Here is a 27,503-nt window from a genome sequence, read left to right on the forward strand (position 1 = left end):
GCAAGCCCCGCCCCTGATCCCGCCCCTCCTCCTGGTCACGCCCACAACCCGGCGGGTGGGGCCCTTGGTTCCCAGCTCGAGGAGTCTTCTCGGGAGTACGCAGCTTGGCGTCTGAGCGGCACGAGCAAGAGTTAGCATGGCAGCGGTGCTCAGGAGAAGCTGCGGGGTGAGGATCCAGGGCCGTGGTGGGGCTGGGGCGCGGATGTGGTGGTGTCGGAGGGCGGGGCCCCGCCAGGCGCTTGGTCCGTGTGCCCGGAGTCCTCGCATCCCGGCCCCGAGGGTCCTCGGCGTCCCCCGCGGGCCGCGTCCCCCAGCCGACTCTCGGTTCTGCCTCGGGATCCCTCCAAACCCGGCCTGGCCCATCCTTGTCCAGGATCCCAGTTGGGCTGTCAGAACTTGGAGCAGACTCCCACCGCCCCGCCCCCCCCCCCCCCCCCCGCGCGTTAGAAGGGAGTCTGCGTGCCGGGTGTGGGAAGGCGAATAGCGGCCCGCCCAATCAGGAAAGGGAAAGAAAGCTGAGCTGCCTCTTGGGGTGCTTAATAGATTTAGTGCGCCTTTGGCTTCGTGAGGAGGAGGAGCACCGTTCCAGGTGCATAAGTTAGAACCAAGTCAAAGAAAAGCCCAACTGCAGAACTTTCCATGAAACTTGTCTGTATATTCTAGGATTATCTTAGATTCTAAATGCCTTTGATATCTTAAATACTAATGATATACTCCCAAGATTGCCATTTAAATGACACCTAAAAACTGAATTAAGGTTGTCCTTGACCAACCCCAAAGACCTGCAATTTTAGAATTTACAATGAGTGTATCATTGCCGAGTTTTTGAAATTGCTATGCAAGTTAGTGGACTCTGAAGGTAGAAACGAAGGGATCTTTAAAATTATTTTTAACTCTGACATCAGAAAAAAGATTTCTCTGTCTCCAAGGAAGGGTCTAGAAAAACTTAATCATAAAGCTTATGTCCCTGTATTTCTTCTTTGATACTCCTATAAAAACACTGAAATTTCTAATAAAACCATGGGAGTATTTTGTTATAGTTGGTGCTACTGTTGCAGAATTGGTACTCGATTAAAATTGCTGTCTTTTGGATATTTTGCAATTCTGTTGTTCTGGACAAAGAGCCTGAAATAATAAAATTGATACTTTATGACATCGAATTATTATGTGTTGCAAACATACCCTAATAAAAAATTTTAAAAAGAAAACAAAAAACAGTCTTACTCCTATCATCCTTAATCAGTTAGTAATAGAAGCTAGAAGTTTGTAACCTGTCCTCAAACTCAGCAATTCCAGGGGGAAATTTTATGTAATTTCTTGGTTCTGCTCTAAGCTCCGCTCTAAATGATTGACATTATTATGTAGCTAACAGGTCAGTGGGCAGTGATTTCTGGCAGTCTTTGCACTTTTGTTTTATATAACGTGTTTTCTGGAAAAATCAGAATGTAAATGGGCTTTTTATAAATTACTTGAGATTCATTGAATAATTTCTTATTTAAAATCTCTCAGCGGACCATTTTACCTGTTTTGTGAGGAATGACTTTCGTGCAGTGGCTTTTAAACACATTTATATTAGAGTCACGTTATTCCGTGTGGTTTTTGTGGAGTATTTTTCTTCCTTGTGGAACTGAATGACCAGTTAGGAGACTGACTGAAAGAGCAGTATAGCAAGGTGGCTGATAGCATAGACTCTTGATAGTAAATGTGAGAAATTAGAACCTTGATTATAGTACCTAAGACCAAAGTGACCTTGACTGATTTACTTGACCTTTGTGAACCTCAGCTTCTTCCTGTGTAAGATAAGAATAAAAATAGTGCCTTAATCCTAGGCTTGACCTGGGATTGGTTGGACTGATGCATGTGAGGACTGTGAAGAATTGGTTTGTCCTGTGACGACTGGACAGTGAGGACCAGAGAGGCACGTTTTATTCCCAAAATAAAGTTAATAAAAATTGCAAAGAATGTGTTTTTTTACAGTGTAATCATTATTTTGGAATTATACTTTGAGGTATGTTATTTTAAAAGGGCTATTTAAAGTACATATTCAACAGTGTAATTGTATTATTACTTTAAAAATAGGCAGTTCTCTATATCAGTTGAATTGTCATTTACAAAGTGGACAGTTTATTTTTACATATTTGAGAGACAAATTTGGTTCTAGAAACTATTATATTATTCACCTTACAGTTCCATCAAAACCCTTTAAAATGTACATTGTGTGATTTTGGCTGTCTTCAAGCCTTTGCTGGGGAGCACCTTTGTGGTTTTCAGTTTAACTTTAATGGACCAAAATGTATAATAGATATTGGGAAATGGGAAGAAAATGTTCAAATGAGAAAGGGAACAAGAGAGGGGGGAGGAGGAAAAGAAAGAAGGGATGAGAAAAAAAGAATGGAAGGGAAAAAATGGAAACAAGGCTTTTGTAGATAAAGAGGGGAGGGGAATGGGGAAAAAAAAGCCAGATATGTCATGTACAGGTACAAATTCCCTGTGATGAATATCATCATGTCTATCTAAAATGTACCAGTAAAATAAAAAGTAAAAAAAAACAACCTTAGTAAGTGCTACTCATTCCTTTCGTGTCCATTAAGCTGTCATTAATATAAAAATGGGTTACAAAGGAATACTATTTGGGTATCTGTTTGTAGTTTTAATATATCACATGATATAGTTGATATAGTTGGCAAACTTATTTTTGAACCCTGTGGTCTCTGGAAACACATAGCTTCACTGTGACAGCAGCAACAGATAATACGGTGTTGCTGTGTTCCAATAAAGATGTATTTTTAATAAAACCGGTGACTGCCTTAGTTTGCTGGCTCCTGGTTTAGAACATTGTAAGAATGCCTATGGAGAACAGCAGAGGTAAAGCATGGTTTATACTAAGTTGTTTTGTTAGATAGAGTATCTTAGAAAAAATACTAAATGCTACCCATTTTGTTAGCTATGTAGCTTAGAAAATGAGATCCTCCAAAGGGAAGTTTCTCGGAGCCACACCTGGAGGATCATACAGACAGGGACACAGAGGGATGGGCTCTGGCACAGCTCCTTCTGTTGTTCTCCTTACACCACTTTCTCAGTCACTAATGTCGTAGGAGGTTGTTGCTGAAATTTCCAGAATAGTAATCCTAAGTATTACCAACCTGGAACGTCTACTGCAGTAGTGCAAAAACAACCAACTAGTTTTATTTTCCTTACTTTTTTTAAACATCCTGTATGATATTCATATTGGCCTATTTAGGATGATGTAGATGTTCACATTGGCTTATTTAAATGTATAATTGAAGGTATTTAATAATGACTTTAACAGGGCTTTGTGTAGGATTAAACAAGTTGCTATACTTAGTTATACTCATCAGGATTCTCTTAATATGATTGATACTTAATTTATCATATTTTAAATTGTTTTTTACAGGTCCTAAGAAGTATTTCTCATTTTGAGTGGAGATCACAACATACAGAAGCTGCTCACCAACGTGAACCAGGATTAGGATTTAGTTTTGGTATATGTTCTGTTCTGTCTTTTGTCTTTAAAATATATCTTTCTGGAGTGTGTTTGTAAACTTGATAATGACTGTCAGTGAGTAGAACCAGTTACCATCCACAGATGGTCCACAATTGTACTATTCTTCCTGATCTCATTTTCTGCTGCAGCATAGCACCATATACATTGGATGTGTTGGCACCATACATACATAATATTCCTTCCCTTTTTCTTAAGTGCATAGCTCAAAATATCTGACCAATTTGCTGATATATCTAAATAGTTTTTAATGTACACATTTGAATGCAACAAATACATGCAGTGCTAGGTAACTGCTAATACATCAAAGCCTGTTTTGGCAATTTTTTTGAATTGAAGTTTGGTGACATGTTAGGTGAAGTTCTCAGACCTGGGACTAGGGAGCAATGGGGTGTCAGAGAGAAAAGGAATAAGATTTTCCTTTCCTTTTTTAAAATGAAAACCCTAGGCAAAAGACGTGAAATAATAATTTCCTATCTTTGGTATCTTTTTCTCTGTGTCCTAAAAGAGCTTCTTGACTCAAAATTTTTACCTTTCCTCTAGTTGAACATTGTGTTCTCAGTTCCCTTGGTCTCAGAAAATGGATAAAGGGAGCTAAAAGAATTAACTCACAGCCAGGTGTAATTGACAGTCTCAAAGCTCCCTAGGGTTATTGTTTTTTGTTCAAGATTTTTTTTTCCTTCCTTATAAAGTATTTTTGCCTGAACTAAATGAAAAAATTTTAAACAGGATGAGGATAGCAGTTTGGTTCAGTGAGTCTTCTTGAGATACTAGCATTGATTTGGTATGATTGCTATCTAGTTTCAGCTTGTTGCATAGATACTCAGTAGTGAGACTAGCAGAAGAAATCTATGATAGCTTGCTGAGTGACAGAATAAAATAGAAGTACTTGGGAGGAAGATTGTGAAACTCAAGGAATGTAATATAGATAACACTTACGACCAGTTGATCTGGTTTTTTATAAACAGATGATAATGTCTGTAACAGGATTTCTTTGAAAATTAAGTTACATGCTGGTTGTGAAGTCCCCTAGCATATAGTGACTGGATCAAGGTAGTTTCTAAACAAAATATACATGATGGATCCTAGTGTTTACAACTGTTTATCCACCCACAACCTTGATAAGGACTGGCCTTGATCTTAGAAGTAAAGTGGATCTTAGAAGTAAAGTCCTCTTGTAGAAACAAAACACTAATGCTAATTCATTGTAAGACTAAGAGGCTGTCATTTCCTCCCTCCTTATATTAGTTTCCTTATCTATAAAATGAAAGATTTGATCTTCTGTTCTTTAATTCAGCATCAAAGCTTTATTGTCTTTACATTCTATCTCTCCTGTCCCCATACAAATGATTACCATAATCTTAAACATTCTTGCTTTTTCTTCTGTGCTTTTCTGTCCTTGCCTGAAAAAACCGTATACCTGTTTTATCTTATCTATCTTTTAATGTTGGATACTACCACATTAAAATACCAGATAGTGTGGATTTGAAAAAATGCAGTTAGTGGTTGATTCTTTGGTCCAGCCATCACAGACATTTTATTAATTTTACAATAACAAGTCTTTATTTTATATAAATGAATTGTTTGGACACATATTACTAGCAATGCAGCAGAGTTTTATATTAGTATCTGAGAAATTTTCCCATCACATTTACAAGTTTCTTTAAACTTGAACAAGTTTAAAGATACAAATTAGCATAAAGGAATAAAATTGAAATTATGTATTGCTAATTCTTAAGCGATTGCTTGAAGGAAGTTATCTTGCTTTTTTGTCACAGAGTGTGTCACATTTCCTTAGACTCTTGTGATTGGGGCATGTCATATATTAGTTTCATTTCAGCATTAGTAAACACTTGATAAATCTGCTTGGGAACTAGAAATAAATAAAAATCGTGTGTATTTTACGTCATCGGTTAAAAAGAAAAACTTTGAGTTTGTAGCTATTACTTGTTTGTAGATAGTAGAAAGCTTATTTCCTTCAGCATTATCATTGACAGGTTTACTTATACAGTGAAATTTTGATCAGTCACAAATTGCATTGTAGTCTTTCACTTTCTAGTTAATCACAGGTTAATGTTCACATTATAAATCATTTCATTGTCCTAGTTTAATGTTTGCTAAATAACTTTTCCTTAGAGTTAACCAAACAGCAGAAAGAATTTCAAGCTACTGCTCGTAAATTTGCCAGGGAAGAAGTAATCCCAGTTGCTGCAAAATATGATAAAACTGGTGAAGTAAGTATACACATTTTTAAGGAGAAAGACATCTTAAATTGTTTAGAAGATCATATAATCAAACTTTAAATATTAAATACACTATATCTCTGTTCTTTTCTTTTAGTATCCTGTGCCCCTAGTTAAGAGAGCCTGGGAGCTTGGTTTAATGAATACACACATTCCAGAGAGTTGTGGTAAACTTTCTTCACATTTTTAGTCCCACAATGGATATTAAAAAGAAAAGTGTGAAATTTCATTCACTCTTTTAAACATTCGTTGACATTAACTGGCTTGCTTTCTATTTTTCCCTGCTCAGACTACAATATTTGCCTGCTTTTAAATGCCTATACTCAAAACTTAATCACTTTTTCCTCTTTTTAACTGGTTCCAACCTTCATTTGATCCTAACTTTGGTAACTTCTTGACTATAATTGGTCAGTTGGTTGCATTTCATTTTATTATTTTTTCTCAATAATTTGTTGCATTTTAATCCTACCTTGAGACTATTTTTGCATGTGAGACTGTCTCTCCATCAAATCAGTGTGTCAAAGCTTTAGGGGAATTGAAGCAAGTTTTTACAAAATCGTGTGTAAACAATATAGTCCAGATTACAAGTAAATATTTTTGAAAATTTTAAAACTTATTTTAGAAGAGTATAACTTAGTGTTACTGCCAGCCAGAATAGTTACCTACATTATATTTGTACATTTGCTTTTTAAACAAGTCTGACCACATTGGCAGTAACTAAAACAGCTCCCCTTTATTTGGATTGAGATTCACTGGATATAATTGGCTTTTGAAACATTTTGCTACTATAGGAGGTCTTGGACTTGGAACTTTTGATGCGTGTTTAATTACTGAAGAATTGGCTTATGGATGTACAGGGTTTCAGACTGCTGTTGAAGCAAATTCTTTGGGGGTAAGTTACTTACAAAATCAGGTCCCCAACCAAACTGTTCACGAGACACTCAGAGCTAAGTTCCATGAATTGACAAAACAGTTTAAAAAGAAGAAAAAGAACACGAGCTTCAGCCGTGGAGTCTGGAGTTGTGAGTCCAAGGCTTGCTCACCCTCGTGCTGGTCTTGCAGCACCCAGATCCCTCACTGCCCCTGTGGGAACTGTATACTTTGCATGTAACTGCTGTGGGAATACTTTGGCAAGGACAAGGCTTAAAGCCAGCACTTGGGAGCTGATCCAGTTGGCTGGCTACCATTGCTGGCAGTGCTGAAACTTAGTGAGCCGTTCTGAGGAGGCTTGATCCGGAGCACCACGTCACATATCTTAAATTTAAAGCTTTATTTGAGCATTTTACAGTTGTAAACTTTTATGTGTTCTATCACCAACAAGTCCTCCATATAATTTAATGTTATACATATCCTGAGATTAGCAGATGTATTTCCTCATGGTTTTAGCTTTTTTAACTTAGAGGCAAAATAAATGGCAGTTCTTTGAACTTACCCTTGGGGAAGGTAGTTCTTTTGATTTGAATTGTACTGTCTGAATTTGCATATGTAATAAAAATAATCTTGATCTTTTAATGTCAATTTTTGTTAGCAAATGCCTGTTATTATTGCTGGAAATGATCAACAACAAAAGAAGTATTTGAGAAGGATGACTGAGGAACCAATGATGTGTGTGAGTATGTATAACTGCTGTTGTGTTTCACATTTCACCATTTTTTTTTTTTTATGGTACTGAGGATCAACGCAGGGCGTCAGCCTTTTATTTTCTTTTGAGATAGGATCTCACTAAGTTTCCTACATTGGCCTTGGATCTACAATCCTCCTACCTCACTCAGTCTTCCAGGTAGCTGGGATTATGGGTATTCACTGCTATGTCTGGCCCACATTTTACATTTTAGAAGGGTTAAGAAGGTACTGTTTCTCCTTTTCAATTTGTATTTATATATTGAACTATCTGACATAAAGACAAATGTTAGTGCCATATTTAGGTACAGTGATGTCTCTGGAATTTGAAGAAAGGGTCATCATAATTCCCTTGCTTTTTTTCATACAAGGAAACACTTACTTCATGTTCCTGGGATGCCAAAAAGTGTCACAATAATCCCTTTGCTTTTAGGAGAGTTGTATCTACTTTATGGAGCAATATCTACCTAATTTTGCAATTCAAGAACTGGGTGGTTCGTCTGAAAAACCACTTCTGAAGGAATTGAGATTGAATGTAGGACGCTTAAGTGTTTGAACCAAGTAGTCTTTTAAATTAGTATGAGAATAATGTGAACATGTGATTCAAGAAATAGTAGCATTGAAAGCAAGTCAATGAATTCTTTTTTTCTTCTTTTTCTTTTGGTGGTACTGGGGATTGAACCCAAGGCCTTCAGACTCAGCTACACCCCTGGCCCTCTTGTGATGTTTTGATTCAGGGCCTTACTTAATTGCATGAGCTGGCCTTGAGTTTGTGGTCCTCCTGCCTCAGCCTCCCAGAGTGCTAGAATTATAGGTGTACAATAAATATTTAAACTGGAGTTTTGGAAAAAGATATTAATATATACTAAGAGTCTATTCTGAAAATGTTTTTTACCTAAAAATTTTTATTGGTTATCAGTCAAACATTTTAATCAAGGTGTGATTGTGCCCCTGAAATATAGTAGGTTATTATTAACCTTAAACTAATTGTGAGAATTTACCTGAAAGAGTACAAAGTAATAATTGAAAATAAATGTTTTTCATATATTTCAGATACTTTAAGATCAGGAAAACTACTTAACACATTTATACATATTTCCTGATAATTGGTAATTACTCAATAAGTAGTGTAGGCAAAACATTCTCAGTGTTATCCATGAGTTGTTTAAAACCTCTAGATTTTTTCCCTATAGCACCCGTAGTAATAGATAATAGATGAAGCATGGAGATGCTTAGGAGAACTATCTTAATATGTTGATAAGAATATTTATAATTATATTAGTTATAAATTGGTATTCCTGAATTATTTGAGTTTTTAAATGTAAGTAAAAGTATTTTAAACATTTCTTTTGTAGCCGTTTGTTATTAGTACCTTTGATACATGTAAACATATATTTACTATATTCCCTGAATTATAACTTCTGAATTAATAAATGCTAACTATATATTTTTCCTTTTATAATACATAATAGCACTAGTTGTCCCCCAAATAAGCTAAGGGTAAATACGGAAATTGCCAATAGGCACATGAATTTTAAATTCTGAATAATCCCTTAATTCAATTATTTAAAAGCTCAGTAAATATATTTTGACTTCCTATTAAACTTTTCAGTATAGAAAATTTGAAAATATATAAAGAAAGGCAAAAATATCTCTAATCCAGACATAATCAGATAGGAAATTAACTAGGATTACTGTCTTAGATTTTTAAATATACAAATGTTTTTAGCATTCAGGGTCATACTATAAATGTAGTATATCCATTATATGTTTATATCCTTTAATACCATGAATATTTTGCTATGCTCTACTTCTTTTTAAATGCTGTGATATTTATTACTGCATAATATGCTATCTGATATATGTACTGCAAATTATTTCACTTATCTATTACACAATATTTAAACTTCTTAGATTTTTATTTTTTTAAATAATGCCATAAAAATTAATACAGGTTTTGGATTTACAGTACAAATATATTTATTGTTGTATATTTATAAGGCTTACCTGATCATGTGGTTAGATATATTCTTGCTGGGGAAAAATACAGAGAAGAATAAGGGCAACACTGTAATCTGTAAATACGATTTACTGCAAAAATATTTCTTAAAATCAAAATTATTATATATATGATATTAGAATAACAAATTGGAAACCATATTTCATTTTTAAACATTGGGTTCAATGTTTTAAACAGTGTACACCTACAATATATGTAGTATTAGTCAGAATCAAGTATTACTTCTTGACTTCTAGCTAAGATGAAGTGTAGACTATCTGACAAACTTGTTTTGGGGACATTTAGTAAAATTCATTTATGTAAACACAGTCTTAGAACCCTGAAGTCTGTGTAAAAAACCCTAATAGGAATAAAGCAAACTCTTGTCATAAAACCATATATTTCCCCTGGAGCTAGCAAATAACTGGACTGTGCCTGAAACAGCCCTGAGTCCGGAGTCTGAAGATCTGCCACCAGGTCAGGGCTCGGTCAGACAATAGTGTGATCTTAAATATATAAGAGTCGCTTAACCTCAAGGACTTTTTCTAAAAATAGAATTAAATATATAAAAGGATTATAGTAAAAGCAAGATATTTCTGTGTTTATAGGAGTATCTTCACTCTGCCCATTTCACAAAAATATTTTAAAGAAATATCTTTTATACCTAGTAACCAAAAGCCTTAAGAGGCTGCCCTATTTCTACCAGATAAGATTTTAAATTCTTAGTGTGATTAATAGGTTCTCTGTCATTTGTTCTGTTTCTTTTTCTCCAGAGTCATAGCCTATGGTTCTCTTACACACGCAGCATTCATGTATTATAGAACTCTGGTACTTTTCAACCTTAAAAACACTCGGAAACCCTGTTTCTTGGTATCATTGCATATACTGTACTTCTGCCTGTAATCTTTCCTTCTCCTTTTTCCTCCTCCCACAGGATCCCTTTTCTATTTGAGACTTAATTTACACATCATTTCTGAAAGCTAGTTTCTCAAGTCCTTCATGCATAACTTTCACACTTAGACTAGAATTGCAGTGTAGTTATTTATTTGTTAACATTATGAAAATATCTAGGACAAGATATCTTTCAGCTCTGATGAAGATGGAGATGGTTTCCCCATCTCCTAGTTCATAGCCTAGTACATAACAGGCACTCAGTAGATACTCGACTGAGTACAATATCAACTGAATCGAATGAACTTGTTTGAAGATACCTAACATGTTAATTTTTGATATGGTTTTATTTGTATATGAAATATTTTTACATTTGAGCCATGTAATTTTTTAAAGAACGTTTAAATTTGTGGTTTTAAAAAATGTGTAAAGTACTGGCTTCAAAACTAGAATACAGGGATTGGGAGTGAAGCTCAATGGTAGAGCAATCGCCTACCATGTGCTAGCATGTACTGGGTTCAGTACCCAGCACAAAAAATGAAAACGAAAAGATTAGTTTCCAAACATTCAAAATTTAATACTTAACATATAATTTTTTCTCATTTCCATATATTCCAGGCCTACTGTGTAACAGAACCTGGAGCAGGCTCTGATGTAGCTGGCATAAAGACAAAAGCAGAAAGAAAAGGAGATGAGTACGTTATTAATGGTCAGAAGATGTGGATAACCAATGGAGGGAAAGCTAACTGGTATGAGTTTGAAACATCTCTGTGTATTTCTTAATTACTTTATTTCAGAATCTTATTGTTAAATCACAATTAAAATAAGCCACATTCATGAGAAGAAGGTTCTAAGAGATTATAGATAAGTTAGTTCAGTGGTTTTCAAGAACTATTTTTAACCCGCTAAACTGTTTATATCAGATTCTAAGAAGTTTAATTTATAAAGTAAAATAAAAATAGTGACTGTGTGAACTCTTCAAATAGATAAATCAAGTAATATACGAAAATAGAAAACTTTTCAATTTTTTACTGTTACTAAATTAGAATCAGTGATAATTTGTTAGTTATTTAAGCATAGGAAATAAATTTCTTGTTTAAGGAGAATTGGGCTTTTCTTCTGGTGCTGCTCGAGATTGGACCCACGCCTTGCACATGCCAAGTCTGCACTCTACTACTAAGCCGTACTGTAGCTCCTTTCTGACCAAACTGCCTCAGGGAGGGAAGACCCAGCAAATACTCAAACTGATTCAACCACAGGGCCAGAGATTTAGCTCAGTGGCGCCACACCTGTCTGGCAACCACAAGGTCCTTACTCCCATCCCCAGTACCAACAACAACAACAATAATTCAACTATAACAAATACTCTGCCTTTGCTGGAAAAGGGGACAGTAATCAAAGCATAAAACATAGTAGTCAGAACATAATGCTCCTATTCATAAGCAGCCCAGTTTGCTGTCCTTTTACAGATACCTTTCCCTTAAAGAACAAACTTGGTTTGAGGGGAGAAAAAAATGCTAGTTCAAACTTGCACATACTTTCTCATCATATTATATTATAAAATACAAGGAATTTTTACCTACAACTCAGGCTACCAAAGAAGTTAAGTTCCATATTAGTTAAGAAGTAGACCTGGGTTGAAAAACTAATTCTGCCAAATAGTAGGTATGTGGCTCACGGAAGTTTTGAAACCTGATTGTTCATTTGTTGTCTGTAAAATGAGAGTGATAATAATTGGGGTGTTGGGAGTATTAACTGAGATAGCAGTCACTTTGGTTAATCACCATCATCATGTATTTGTATCAGGTACTTTTTATTGGCACGTTCTGATCCAGATCCCAAAGCTCCTGCAAGTAAAGCTTTTACTGGATTTATTGTGGAAGCAGATAGCCCAGGAGTGCAGATTGGAAAAAAGGTAAAGTGTGTATTTAACAGCAATTAAGACTTCAAGTATTGTTTTTACTAAACATAAAAATTACTACTTAAGCATCTTTTAAATAAAATATTTTGTTTAGTTGAAATAAAAATAAAGCTGTGTTTTGAGGTAAAATAGTTTATATGTTGCTGAAGTTTTAAATTGAGCAGTCATTTTGAAAGATTGGCCCTTCATAGTACCAACCTGTAGAGAATGCTGTAACAGCTGTGAGATACCATGAAAGAAATCAAACTAACATTTAGATTGCCTGCCCAATAGTAGAGTTTTAGATATTTCTTTTTAAATTAATTTTATTGGTACATTTTAGGTATACAATATAATGACATTCATCATTGGAAATTTGAAGTTTTAGGTATTTCAAAAGACTTTCCAACTCATAGCAACCTTTTCTTAGGATAAGTGACAATCTGCCCATTTCATGAATTAAAACAATGTAACATAAATGGATCACCTGAGATCATACATTTTAAGAGAGCTATCTGTGTCTGAGAAAATTGTGAGAATGGCAAAGAGCCTTCAATATGGAAAGGCAAGAAAATTTTATTGAAATAAGAAAAAATTATTTAACATATTTTATAGTCTGAATATGTGGAGATAATTTAGCACTTAAAGTAGACTAAAGAGAAAGTTTAAAATGTGAGAAATTGAAGAAATAAAATCATTATTCCTAGTAGGAGTTAACAAAGCATGGTTTAAGATTATACTGAGACTAGAAAGAGGGACTCATGTTTATAATTGTAAAGCTTTTTTGCAAAATGAATTTTAAAACACCTATTAGTGACTAAGTCATGTCTGTACCTAAGCCAAAGGAGGAGTTGAGGAAGATAATTAAGAGTTACCAAAGGTTACATGAACAAATTTTCTTCTTTCTATGTGGTGAAAGGCACAGATTATCTGGTCAGATATGAGAACAGGTTTCTGTGGCCTGAACTGGAAAAACTAATTTGAATTGATAAATATATTTCAAAACCAGTATTACATGTGTGTAGAATCTCATTGGCATCTCTTCTGTTGTATCCAAGCCTAAGGTGAACATTGCTGGAGTATATAAAAAGGGTAACTTCTCTTAGGTCATTGTTTTAGTCAGTTTTTTTGTCACTGTGATTTAAACCATACCGCCATGGAATCTTAAAGGTAGAAGATACTCTATATGTTATTTACTTCAGTCTATGCACAGAATATTGAAACCAAGATCCAAGAAAGTGATTTACTTAAGGTCACAAACTTAGAGGCAGAATTGAGGTCAGTAATAAGGTTTAAAACCTACCTGATGCAGTTTCTGACACTATTGTGTTGTATTTTAAAAGCATAATTTTAAGAAGTATAGTATTAAAGATAGACTGCATATTACAAATAAATCTAATGGTATTATTTATATAACAAAAATGTAAGTAGTAAGAATAGTTATGCTTCTCCCAAGAAATTAGTTGTCTGTGAAGTCATGTTTCCTTCTTAGGGATGGTGGCTAGGAATCTCAGGGCCAAATGTATGGCACATTGACAGCATAAAGGACATAGTACCTTATACTTTTTTCAGTCGTAAGCCAACTTCTGACTTTATCTTGAGATTTCTAGTTTCACTGTCTTTTTTTTCTCAATTTTCTCATTTTAAAAAAATCTTTTAATTGAGGGCCTTGTGCTTGCGCAGCAGGCGGCGAAACCACTGAGCTAAATCCCCGGCCCTCAAAATGTTTTGTGTTTTAGAAATTATTTGATTTGGGAAGAGTCTAGGAAACCTTTTGGTTTTAAATGTGAGATTTGAGGGTGAGTGGGAAGCAGGTTAAACATTGTTTTTGTAGGCAGTGTTTTCTCATTTCATCTGAATAGTAGTCTAAGTTACTTGTCTGTCTTTTTCATTGCTGGGACAAAATACCCAATATCCATAGGTTAAAGGAGGAAAGGTTTATTTTAGCTCACAGGTTGTAGAGGTTTCAGTCCCTAGTCAACTGGCTCCAAGGTAGGGTGGTATGGCAGAGGGACATTGAGAGGAGAAACAAGTTTATGGCAGAGCAGGCAGGAGGCAGAAAGCAGCAGTCTTTCTTCTGCTTCCCTTTTTATTCTGTCCAAGGCACAAGCCATGATTGTTGGTGCTCACATCCAGCGTGGGTCTTTCATCTTCAGTAAATCCATTCAGTCACATCCAGAACTATGCTAAGCCAATCAGTTGAGCATTCCTTACTCAAGCTGACAGAACATTTAACTATCACAGTACTAGAGTTTATTTATAAAGGCAAAATAAAGGGATGTTGGTTTCTTTCTGAGTTGAGCTACTATTGAAACTATTTCTCCAAACCTAGAAGCTACTCATGTTAAAGCCATCACACTAAACTAGTTTATAACTCTCTTGTCATTGCCCCTGCTTCTTATCCTGCTTATTAAAAACAAGGTTTTAAAATTTTTCTTTTCTGGGCCAGGGATTTACCTCAGTGGTTCCGGCGCCTGCCTCGCAGCACAAGGACCTGAGTTCAATCCCCGGTACAGAAAAAAAAAAAAAAAAATTTCTTTTCCTTAAGAAGAGGTGCAATGTGTATAACTTCCTCTCAAAAAAAGAGAAAGTAAATAAATAAGTCAAGATGTCAGCAATTGGTGCATCTAGATAAGGGTATATAAGTATTCATTATACTATTAAAACTAAGGTTGGTTTGAAATTTTTCAAAGCAAATATTGGGGAAATATAGTTTAATGTTTTCTTAAAAAGTTAAGTAACCAGTATTCCTAAGTACTTAACCCAAAAGAAATGAAAACAAACACCCATATATGAATAATTATGGAAGCTTTATTAATGATTACTAAAAACTGGGAGGGCAATGACCATCACCTGGTAGATAAGATATACAGTACATCCATATGGTACAATACTGTTGAGCTGTAAAAGAAATGAGTTACTGACCATGCAAAAACATGAATGAATATCAAAAGTACCATGCTGAGTGAAAAGTCAGACACAGAGGGTTGACCTTGTTATTACACTTAGTTGACACTCTATATGGAGAGAAAGTGGCTCTTTGGTTGTTAGGGTGTAGAAGTAGAGCAGTGGTGGCAAACCTGTGGCATGCATGTTATTTGTTTTTTGTTTTTTAAGACAAAAGATGTTAATGTATGAGTTGTTTTTTCTAAACTAAAACCTCAGGTTTATTTGTAGTGTTGGCATTTTGTGATAAATGGGTTTGGGGTTGCAGTGCGTGCACTCGTCTCTAAAAGGTTCATCATCACTGAAGTAGATAGAGTAAGGTAATTGATTACAAAGGCAGAGTAAGGTAACTTTTCAAGGTGCCAAAAATATTCTGTATCTTGATTGTGATGGTAGTTACATACATATATTTGTCCAAAGTATAGTAAATGCATACAGTAGTCCCCCCTTCCTCAGAGTTTTGCCTCTCACAGTTTCAATCACCTGTGGTCAACCATGATCTGAAAATACTAAATGAAAAATTACAGAAATGATTCATAAGTTTTTAATAATGTTTAATATAGTATATTGTTACAATTCTTCTATATTATTACTACTCTTAACCATAAATGTAACTAATTTATATGTTAAATGTGATAAAAAATGTGTATATGTAGAAAAATCATAGTATATAAAAGATTTGGTACTATACACGGTTTGGGGCAGCCACTGGGAATCTTGGAATATATTCTGCACGTAAAGGGACACTGCATAAAAATGATGAATTTTTCTACATGTAAAGTCTGCCTTAACCTAATTTCAAGAAAAAGTTGGAGCAAAACAAAACCCATTTTTTAATCAGCGGATTACTTTAATTCTATTATTTAAGCTAAGATTAAAGGTCCTGAATCAAATTATGTTTACTAAATGTTTTTTCTGATACAGTAAAAAAGATAGTTTTTAAACATTTACAAAGTATACTCAATTTGTACACCTTTAGGGTAATGTTCATTTGAAAGCTGCAATATATTTTTGACTAGGGTTTGGCAAACTTTTTCGATAAAGATATAGATTCTAAATATGTTAGACTTGCCATGCTTTATGGTCTGTCACAACTGCTTGCTCAAAGCTGCAGCAAGAAAGTAGCCATAAAAGATAAGTAAACACATAGATGTGTCCATATTTTACTTATTTTTATTATTATTATTATTATTATTTTGGTACCGGGGATCGAACCTGGGTCCTTGCGCTTGTGAGGCAGGCAGTGGAACCACTGAGCTAAATCCCCAGCCCAATGTGTCCATATTTTAGTGAAGCTTTCCTTAAAAAACAGGTATTACAGGCCATAGATTATTGCCTCTGCTTTTAGATACTTACAAAGCCACAAAAGAATGACTAAAGGTAAAATTGATGTAACAAAGATGTTTCTTAAAATACCACAATTTTCTTGTTAGGAATTAAACATGGGCCAGCGATGTTCAGATACAAGAGGAATTGTCTTTGAAGATGTGAAAGTGCCTAAAGAAAATGTTTTAATTGGTGAAGGAGCTGGTTTCAAAATTGCAATGGGAGCTTTTGATAGAACTAGACCTACAGTAAGTAATAGGAATTGATAATCTTTACAGGATTTTTTATGTTACATTAAATAATTTGTTTTATTTTAACATTGTATGCTTGTTGTGATTTTAAATATCTGCTTATTTTAGTAAGGGTGGAGAAGAGATATTATGACTTTTATATTTAAATTGTTTTTGCTTCTCATTATAGAAATAATTTTAGCAGATGCAAAATTAATGTAGTTTCTGTTAGATCTACAGAGACCAGTGTACACTTAATTTGATAATTCCTGTTGACTGTGTAGTTATTTTTTTATTTCTTTAAAATGAATATTTCCCCTAGGAAGGGTTCTCTTGTTAAACAGAGGAGTGACTTCTCTAGACTGTGACCCTATGCTTTTCATTACCTTTTTATCCCCCACTGCTAGGTTTCAAACCCAGGGCCTCAGACATGTTAAGCATGCATTTACCACTGAGCTACATCTCCAGCCCCTGCCCTTACCTTTAATTTATAAATAACATGTATTTAAGTGCTTATCTTGCCTTAAGCTATAGATTCTCTTTGTATAATCCTTTATTTTGAATCTTAGAGAGGTAACCATTTACTGTATATCTTAATGATAACATGAACTTTTGCTTATAAATGTTAAAATCCTAGGTAGCAGCTGGTGCGGTTGGATTAGCACAAAGAGCTTTGGATGAAGCCACCAAGTATGCCCTGGAAAGGAAAACTTTTGGAAAGCTACTTGTAGAGGTAATTTTAATATTGTGTTTGCTTTGTTGAACTATAAAATACTCTCTTTCATCCAAATTTCAGAAATTATTTTTAAAATACAAAATATTAACTATTCTCTCCCCTAATACTTACTGAACCACCAATGTTGGTGGTATTCAAACTGTGATAAAAGGCCAGTTTGTTTTTTATTTCAAATCAATTGTGGACCATTACTTTTGTAAAATGTTTACCTAAGTTGAATGGCAGACTGACTCTCCCAAAGAGTTTAAGAATAGGAAGTGATTGCAATTTAGGTATATGTCCTGCAGCAGATCATAGGCACATCTGAAGGAGCTGGGGCAAAGGGAAGCTCTTAAAGACAAAAGGAGAAGTCTTTGTAAGCTTTTTTGAAACAAATACCACTAGTTATAGGAGCCTGTGTCATCGATGGAAAAAGATATTGCAGGGCAAATGTCCTTGTGAAAACAATGTATCTTTTAGGGGGACATTTAAGATCCAAACTATAACAGTATCCATTTATGCTTTTTGAGATTTGAACTGATTTTAACTATTTAAAAATAAGTGAAGTTAAAAGAAAAATAACTTAATCTTTGGCTTAGATAGCTACAGTGATTAAAACAACAATAATTAAAACAGTATGGTATTGGCACAAAAACAGAAATGTGGATCAGTAGAACAGAATAGAGGGAGCAGAAACAATCCCAGACATATTTCAACTATTTGATCTTCAACAAGGGGCCAAAAACATAACACTGAACAAAAGATAGTACCTTTAATAAAGGTTGCTGGGAAAATTGGATATCTTCATGCAGATGACTTGAGTCTAGACCCATATATCTCACCACATACTAAACTAAAATCAAAATGGATCAAAGATCTAAATTTAAAACAGAAACAATATGCTGAAAGATAAAATAGGTAAAACTCAAAGACATACTCATAGGTGAGGACTTTCTGAACAGAACCCCAGTGGATAAGAATTAATACCAAGAACCAACAAATGGAATCATACCAAATTAAAAACTCCAAAAATTAGATCCCCAAAATAAAGACCCAGTCAAAAAATGGGCAACTGAAATGAATAGACACTTCTCAGAATAAGTACAAATGGCCAGCAAATACCTGAAGAAAGGTTCGACATCACTGGCCATTAGAGAAATACAAATTAAAACAACACTGAGCTTCCATCTTACTCCAGCATGGTTATCATCAAGAAATAAAGTAATAACAAATGCTGGTGAGGCTGTGGGGAAAAAACCCTTGTACATAATGGTGGAACTGTAAACTAGTACAACCAACCACTATGGAGATCAGTATGGAGATTCCTCAAAAGACTAAAAATAAAAATTATTTTCAACCTAGCTATTCACCTTCTAGGAATAGTCCCAAACGAGTTAAAGTCATCCTATTACAGTGATACATGTTTATAGCAGCACAGTTTATAATAGCTAAATCTTAGAAAGAGTATATATACCCATCCACAAAGAAACAGACCAATGGAATCAAGCAGTGGACTCAGCAGACTGCAGTGGCTGGTGATTTATTCAGGTTCAGATCTCCCCCAGGAGAGGGCCCAACTGATCTCAGAACTCAGAGCAGCCATCTAGTGGCTCGCAGTGTCAGGTTGAGGCTGCTGAGTTCAAGCTGGGAGGAGACACTTGGTGTGTTACAGACTGAACAAATCAGGTTCCAGCCTCACAGCCAGAAACCAGCCTGAACGTCAGTGGAACTAAAGTTACAGGCTTGCTGGGATTATCTACTACTCTCCTATAAAACACCTGCTGGCTTGCTAGGATTAATCAACTCTGTGTCACTTTGTCTACCAGTGACAGCAGAGATACACCTTGAAGTGGACTTTTTTTGTTTTTATTTTTGTTTTTTTCTTATTTGTTCTTGGTTTTTATATAAGTGTGAAAACGGTTTCTAGTTCGTTATTGTTTCTCTGTTCTGTTCTTGTTTTTATTTCTCATGTCTCTCTTTTCCTCCTGTCTTCTTCACCAGTTTCCCAAAGTTTGCATAATCTTCCTCCAGCCTTGCTTCTAATTTCTTCCTCTTTTATTTCTCTATTTTTCCCTCTAACTTCTTTTAAATTTTCTTCTCTGATGATAAAATCACCATACAGAGGGCTTATTTACTGTATACAATTTTTTTGGTTTGCTTTAGAATTTGTTATATAACCATAAATCTGGTTGGGTAAAGGTAGTTTGTACAGTTAAATAGCTACCAGTTTGTCATTTTGTAGGCTGTGTTTGATGCTGTTGTTATAGCTGATTATACTACTTTAGCCAAGGTGACATAATTGTTCCAATTAGTTGTTCTTTCTGGAATGCCAAGACTGAGATTCCCTAAGGATCATAAACAATTCTGTAGGCCATTGCCAAAGAACTAGGGACTGGGCTAAGTAGACAACAATTTCTCTTCCCCAGTAAATTGAAGAAGTAGGAACTTGCAAAAGTCTCAAAACTCAAAAGCCAGCTACACCTAGAAGACATCTCTGAGAAGTAGCCATTTTCTAAGGGTTCTAACCACTAGCAATAAAGCTCCTCACCATAAGCAATTTACAAGGATCAACCCAGGGATTAAATTTATAAAAAAAGAAAATAAGAAGATGCTTAAGCAAGATGTAACCCTAGACTTCCAGCTCACCAAAGGCAAAACTAGGGGCAGTGAGATAGAACAATTGGAAAACTTCCCACCTGGACCCTCAGAAGTGGTAACAGCAGAAGGAACAAAGCAGATGAGTGAGGCTCTAGAAAAAATCAAATCAGAAATAACTTCTCAGATAACTATGGAAATGGTGACCATAGTGAAAGACATGCTTAGTGACTCTAAAGCAGATACAGAGTTAAAAAAAAAGAGGAGCTTAGAAAATGATGGAAACCATGAACGCCCAACAGAGGAAAGAAATGAAATCCGTGAAACAAATTCAAACAGGTATCAGGATATTAAAAACTCCACTGAAAGTATATCAGCACAATTAGCCAATGTGAGAACTGAATATTGGATATAGAAAACAGGATTGAGGTTAGTAATCATGAAAAGAAAGATTTCTTAAAAATAATAAGGGACCATGAAAAATCAATCCAGCAGCTGCTAGATGATGCAAAGAACAATAACCCAAGATTTATCAGAGTCAATGAAAAAGCAGGAGATAGCACAAATGACATAAAAAACCTGTTGACAGAAGTAATGACAGATAACTTCGCAAGCAGAAAAAGAATTTGACATACAGATAAGTGAGGCATATAGAACTCCAATTGGCCATGATCAAATAAAAATCTACACCAAAGCATATAATAGTCAAGATTCCATAAATTCAATACAAGATCAGAATATTAAGAGCTGTTAGAGAAAACAAACAAATCACCTATAAAGAAAGCTCATAAGAATCACAGCATACTTCTCAACACAAACCCTCAAGTCAAGGAGAGGTTGGAGTGAAGTATTTCAAGCCCTAAAAGGAAACAACCTCCAACCCAGATTGATGTACCCCACAAAACTATCTTTCAAAATAGATGGAGAAAAGATACTTCCATTACAAAGAACACCTGAGGAAATTAATAACCACCAAAATAGCACTCCAAAATGTACTGAAGGACATTCTACAAGGACATAACAAGGACTACAACTCAGTGAACCCCAACAGAATGAATCCACCAGGCAAGGCTTAGCCATTAAACAGAAAGGGGGAAAGGGAACCAACAACAGGAAAATAACATGACAATGAAAAAAGTCAATACATACCAGTTATAAACATCAATGTCAGTGGTCTTAGTTCACCAATCAAAAGAAACAAACTGGCAGAATAGATCAAGAAGCACGATCCAACAATATGCTGGATACAAGAAACATTTAATTAAAGAAATTCGTAGTCTGAAAGTCAAAGGATGGAAAATAATTCTTCATGTGATAGGAACCCAGAACAAAGTAGGGGTAGCTATTCTATTTGCAGACAAAATAGATTTCAAGCCAAGACTGACTGACTGAGACAAAGAAGGTCACTGTATCCTAGTAAATGAAATGATCCAAGAGGAAGAAATAGCAATCATAAATATATACACACCAAATACTTGTGCACCCAACTATATAAAAAACATTAATGGACATGAAAAATCGAATAAGCACTAATACAGTTGTAACGGGGGACCTCAAAATTCCAGTCATAGATCTACTAGACAAAAAAAATCAACAATGAAATAATCAGAATTGGACCAAACTTTAGAACAAATGGACTTAGTAGATCTCTACAGTGTTCTACCTCACAACATCAAAATACACATTCTTCCCAGCTGCACACAGTGGTCTGCAAAATAGACCACTAGCTCATAGAAGATGTTTAAGTAAATACAAAGGAATTGAAATTACCTGTGCTATTATCAGACCATCGTGCATTGAAACTGGAAATCAGTGGCAAAAGAAACTACAAGAACTTCATAAACAGATAGAATTAAATGACACCCTCGTGAACAACCAATACATTTAGTTGAAATTGAAGAAATTAGACAGTTTCTCTAATTAAACAGTAATGCCTGTACAACATATTGGAATTTACAGGATGCAATGAAAGCAGTCCTATGAGGGAAATTTGTAGCGGTGAATTCCCATATCAGAAAAACAAAGCAAGCTTAAATAACCAACCTAATGTTGAACATCAAGGTTTTAGGAAAAGAAGAGCAAATAAAGCCCAAAGTTCATACAAGGGAAGAAATTATAAAGATCAGAGCAGAAATTAATGCAGTGGAGACTAAGAAAATAATACAAAGAATTGGTTCTTTGAAAATAAATTTAAATAAATAAAATTGACAAACCCTTAGCCAATCTTATAAAAAAAAGGAAAGAAAAGACTCAAATTCATGCAATTAGCAAGGGTAAAATCACAAAAAACCCTGCAGACATCCAGATCATCAATACCTATTTGGAGAACCTGTTTTGAATAAGATGGAAAACACAGAAGAAATGGACAGATTCCTAGATGGATATGAATTCCAATGCTGAATGAAGAAGATATAAAAATTCTAAATAAACCAGTATCAGTCAATGAAATTGGAGATGTAATTAAAAACCTACCAAGGAAGAAAAGCCCAGGCCCTGACCAATTCACTTCTGAATTTTACAAAAAATTTAGAGAAGACCTTATGCTGATAATTTTCAAACACTTTAATAAAATTGAAAGGGAGGCAGTACTCCCACATTCATTCCAGGAAACAAGCATTACCCTGATATATAAACCAGAGAAGGATCCAACCAAAAAAGAACAACAGGCAAATCTCCCTAATGAGTATAGACCAAAAAAATCCTCAAGATACAAACATAATGCAGCAAATCATCAAGAAGATTATACACCATGACCAAGTAGGATTCATCCCATGGATGCAGGGAAGGTTCAACATATGCAAATTAATAAATGTAATATACCCTATCAACAGAGCCAAAGACAAAAATCACATGGTTTCAATAGATGCAGAGAAAGCACTTGATAAAGTCCAACACCCATTCATGATAACAACCCTGCAGAAAATTGGGATAGTCTTTATCTCAATCTGATCAAAGCCATCTATGACAAACCAACAGCCAACATCATACTAAATGGACAAAAGCTGAAAGATTTCACTCCAAAATCAAGAACAAGACAAGGACATCCACTGTCACCACTCTTATTCAATATAGTTTTGGAAACTAGCCAGAGCAATTAGACAAGAGAAAGAAATGAAAAGAATAAGGATAGGAAACAAAGAAGTTAAATTATTGTGTGCAGATTACATGATACTCTACATAGAAGACCCCCAAAACTCCACCAAAAGACTTCTGGAGTTAATAAATTCAGTAGGATATCTGGATACAAAGTCAGCACTCAAAAATGAATAGCCTTCTTGTATACAAATAACAGACTCACTGAGAGAGAATCAGGGAAACAACACCTTTTACAATAGCATCCAAAAAAATGAAATACCTAGGAATCAATCTAATGAAGGAAGTAAAAGGCCTTTACATTGAAAACTAGTACTCTGAAAAAAAGGAGATCCAAGAGGATATCAGAAAATGGACGGATATCCCTTGTTCTTGGATAGGAAGAACCAATATACTAAAAATGTCCATACTTCCAAAATTGTTACACATATTTAATGAAATCACATTGAAAAATACCAATAGTATATCTCATAGAATGAGAGAAGACAATCCTAAAATTCATTTGGAACCAGAAGACACCTAGAATAGCAAAAGCAATTCTGAGCAACAAAGACAAGGCAGGAGACATCACAATCCCTGGTGTGAAATTATACTACAAAGCTACTGTGGTAAAAACAGCATGGTACTGGGGAAAAAATCCAGACCTGAATATCAGTGGAACAGATTAGATGATGCAGAAACAACTGCAGACATACTCAGTCAACTTATCTTTGACAAAGGAGCCTTCACAGGAAGAAAAATAGCCTTTTTAATAAATGGTGCTGGAAACAATGGCTTTCCACTTGCCGAACACTATAACTAGACCCATGTCTCTCACCATGCACTAAACTAAAATGAAAATGGATCAAAAATCTAAATATTAAAACAGAAACACTAAATCTGCTGGAGAGAAGAGGTAGAACTCTTGAAGACACAGTTATAGGCGAAGATTTTATGAACAAAACCCCAATTGCACAGGAAACATTACAAAGAATCAACAACAGGGATCTTACCTTATTAAAAGGCTTTTGCACAGCAAAGGAAATCACCAAGGTTTCCCACAACCCACAGTGTGGGAAAAAATTTTTGCCACAAAGGACTAATATGTAGAATATGTAAAGAAGTCAAAAAAATCAGACTGCCCAAATTAAAGACCCAATCCAAAAATGAGCATCTGAAATGAATAGACACTTCTCATATGAAGAAGTACAAATGGCAAATAAATACATGAAAAAATGTTCAATATCACTGATCATTCGAGAGATGCAAATGAAAACAACACTGAGATTCCATCTTACTCCAGAAAGAATGGCTATTATCAAGAAGCAGTGATGGTGAATCTTTTAGACCTTTCAGTGATACAAATAGCCCGCTGCAGCATGTGTGCCACAGGCTCACGTCCACTGCTCTAGAGGATATGAAGCATCTTATCAATGTCTAATACACTGCCATTTTTTAAAAGAAAGCCCAGCAGACACCAGAAGGACAGTTTTATATTTGTCCTCAAAGTGCATAATCTCATTCCCTTTACAAGAAAACATTATATAAACCCAAATTGAGGGACATTATACAAAAGATGATCAATTAATATTCTTTAAAGAGGCAAAGGTCATGAAAGATGAGGAAAGACTGGAGAGAAACCCTGGGAGAGACTATGAAGAAATGAGTGAATTCAATGTATGATCTTGGAACAGAAAGGGTATTAGTGGAAACCTTGGCCAAGTTTGAGTAAAGTCTGTAGTTTTAGTTGATAAAACCTACCAGTATGAAAGCCCTGTACTTCATTATTGTACTGTGGTTGTGCAATTGGTTAACTTTACAGGTAGCTGGTTGTAACTTTTCTGCAAGTTTAAAATATGTTCAAAATAATAAAATTTTAAAAATAACCCTGGAAGAACAAACTCCTAAGTTCTGTCATTAGACATCCCCAATCTGTTTCTTTTTAACTCTAGCACCAAGGAATATCATTTTTGCTGGCAGAAATGGCAATGAAAGTTGAGCTAGCCAGATTAAGTTACCAGAGAGCAGCTTGGGAAGTTGATGCTGGTCGCCGAAATACCTTTTATGCCTCTATTGCAAAGGCATTTGCTGGAGATACTGCAAATCAATTAGCTTCTGATGCCGTGCAGATTTTTGGAGGCTATGGATTTAATTCAGAATATCCAGTAGAAAAACTAATGAGAGATGCCAAGATCTATCAGGTAAGCTTAAAATGGACTTTTGTTTATGAGAGGATATCATATTCATAAATGACAATAGATTTCTGATCATTTAGGGATCTTATGATGCTAGAATAATAAATGACTATCATAGATGACTGTGAGACAATTTTTGGAATTGGCACATGAAAGGATGTTATTTTTTCCAGGTGTGGTAGTGTACACCTATAATCCCAGTACTAGAGAGGCTGATGAAGCAGGGGAATCACCAAGAGTTCAAGGCCAGCCTGAACTCTACATAGCAAGACCCTGTCTCAAAACACAAAACAAAATAACAAAAAAAAGAATATTATTTTTGACTAAGTTTAGGTATTAAAAGGGAATAGTCTACAAAGTAAGAGGTATAGACATGTATAATGTGTCTGGATCAGCCTTCTTTGAGTTTTAACATTCTAGCTAATTGTAGCCCATATTTTGCTCTCCAAAAAGTATGCATGCCACTTGAGATTATTTTGTTTTGAATGTTGCCTGACAGCTCTTCAGTTAATTGAAATCATAGTTGGAGTTAAAATCAACATGAGGAGATAGTGATATATGACTTCTAAATTAGAGTAGTGGTTAGAAAAACTTAGATAAAAGAAATTTAGTAAAAAAGAAATAGCCCAGCATGGTGGTGCATGCCTGTAATTCCAGCACTCAAGAGACTGAGGCTGAAAGATGGTGAGTTTGAGGACAGCCTATGCTACAAAATGAGACTTTGTTTAGAGAAACCAAAAGAAAGAGAGAAAAGAGAAAAGTGGAAGAAAGAAAAAAAAAATTTTTTTTTTTGGTACCGGAGATCAAACTTGGGACCTTGCACTTGCGAGGCAGGCAATGGAACCACTGAGCTAAATCCCCAGCCTAAAATGAATTTTTTAACAACTCTGTTTCTAAGGCAGCAGGAGGGAAAAAAAAGTAAAAAAGAAACCAGAATTGATAGTAAAAACAAAATGACTAAGGTTAACAGCTAAGTAAGAACAGTTCAAAAAGCTTGGATGAATTTTTTTAAAACATTAAGTATTTATTTTCCCAAATTTTTAAAAGGATAAATAGCCTTTTATTTGATGTTGTGAAGATTCCCAAATTTTGGTAAAATATCTTTTTATAATTAAATTACTTTTACAGGTTTCAGACTCCATAGGCTACAGATTATATATGATTTGCTTCAATTTGATATTACAGTGGAACTTACACGTTATCCAAACTATTGAATAAATCAAGGTGTCTATGTACTGTTGATATTTAACCTTTATATTTTTCTTGCAGATTTATGAAGGTACTGCACAAATTCAAAGGCTTATTATAGCCCGTGAACATATTGGCAAGTATAAAAGTTAAGAGATTACCGTAGAGATTGTAAAACATACAGAATTCTTGAGAAACTAGCACATGATTGACTACTTGTGCTTCAGAAAAGAGAAAGGGCTTTAACATTTTTCCAATAAAAATAAGTATGCTTATATAAATCTATGCAGTTGATTGTAGTATTTTGTACTTTTGTTTAACTTGGTGATTTCCCTTTTTTCAAATAGATTTGGTTTCATTAAAAGTATGTATTGTCGGGCTGGGGATTTAGCTCAGTGGTTCCGCCGCCTGCCTTGCAAGCGTAAGGACCCAAGTTTGATCCCTGGAACCAAAAAAAAAAAAAAAAAAAGTATGTATTGTCCTTAATACCACTATCCTTTAATGATACTAACCTAGAAAAATAATTTTATCATTTATATCTTTTATAAATTAAAAGTGAAAATACCTTAGAATTTTGATGTTTCCACTGACAGAAAAGTGAACTTATCAAGAATTCAGAGAATATTCCAAAATCTACATTGAGAAAGCATTGCAGAATTTGAATACTAACACAACTTGCCAAAGACTTTGTAGACTTAATGGTATTACTATATCAAATGAATTTAATTTAAAATTTGAAATAAAATTTCTTTTAGTTTTACACAGTAAAAGAATGTCTTAAAAATCTTAACTACTGAGCCCCTATTTTATTTGCCTTATTTCAGATACTAAATCTTGCCTTAAATTATTTTTATAAGACTGTTGGTCTCTGGGTAACCTTTGGTCTATTGTATACAATCTTATGTGCATTCATTCTAAAAAGGAACTTAAATAAAATTTTCTGTCATTGTTTAATATTATGCCTTTGTGTATTTTTTCTATGAAGCTTTATTACTTCCTGTATTTTCTCCTATGAAAAGCAGGTCATGTTTTGATTTTGAATTACATAAAGTTACCTGCT

At 34.8% G+C, this 27,503-nt stretch overlaps 1 protein-coding gene across 2 annotated transcripts; it reads left to right on the forward strand.

Annotated features, from left to right (window-relative positions):
• Positions 1–27,397, forward strand: Acadm (acyl-CoA dehydrogenase medium chain). Of its 2 annotated transcripts, XM_004841430.4 has the most exons (12): positions 1–166; positions 3,416–3,503; positions 5,660–5,757; positions 5,864–5,933; positions 6,558–6,658; positions 7,295–7,375; positions 10,895–11,025; positions 12,083–12,191; positions 16,556–16,696; positions 17,316–17,411; positions 25,013–25,261; positions 26,525–27,397. In XM_004841430.4, exons 1-12 carry the CDS (start codon positions 137–139, stop codon positions 26,594–26,596), a joined length of 1,266 nt encoding a protein of 421 aa, XP_004841487.2. In that variant the 5' UTR covers positions 1–136; the 3' UTR covers positions 26,597–27,397. The 2 variants fall into 2 exon arrangements, with proteins under 2 accessions (XP_004841487.2, XP_004841488.2); XM_004841431.4 differs by lacking the exons at positions 5,660–5,757; positions 5,864–5,933.
• Positions 27,398–27,503: the final 106 nt, after the last annotated feature.

The sequence above is a fragment of the Heterocephalus glaber genome, unplaced genomic scaffold (assembly GCF_053883595.1).
Source record: "Heterocephalus glaber isolate CG9 unplaced genomic scaffold, H.glaber_assembly_v1.0 deba00001442, whole genome shotgun sequence".
Lineage (NCBI taxonomy): Eukaryota > Metazoa > Chordata > Mammalia > Rodentia > Bathyergidae > Heterocephalus > Heterocephalus glaber.

What these genes read in the sequence shown, in the direction of transcription:
- Acadm (XM_004841430.4), top strand. Translation starts at nt 137, where the DNA reads ATGGCAGCGGTGCTCAGGAGAAGCTGCGGG. An exon ending in CTGAGGAACCAATGATGTGT is followed by an intron (nt 7,376 to 10,894) that starts GTGAGTATGTAT and finishes CATATATTCCAG; the next exon opens with GCCTACTGTGTAACAGAACC. An exon ending in GAGATGCCAAGATCTATCAG is followed by an intron (nt 25,262 to 26,524) that starts GTAAGCTTAAAA and finishes TTTTTCTTGCAG; the next exon opens with ATTTATGAAGGTACTGCACA.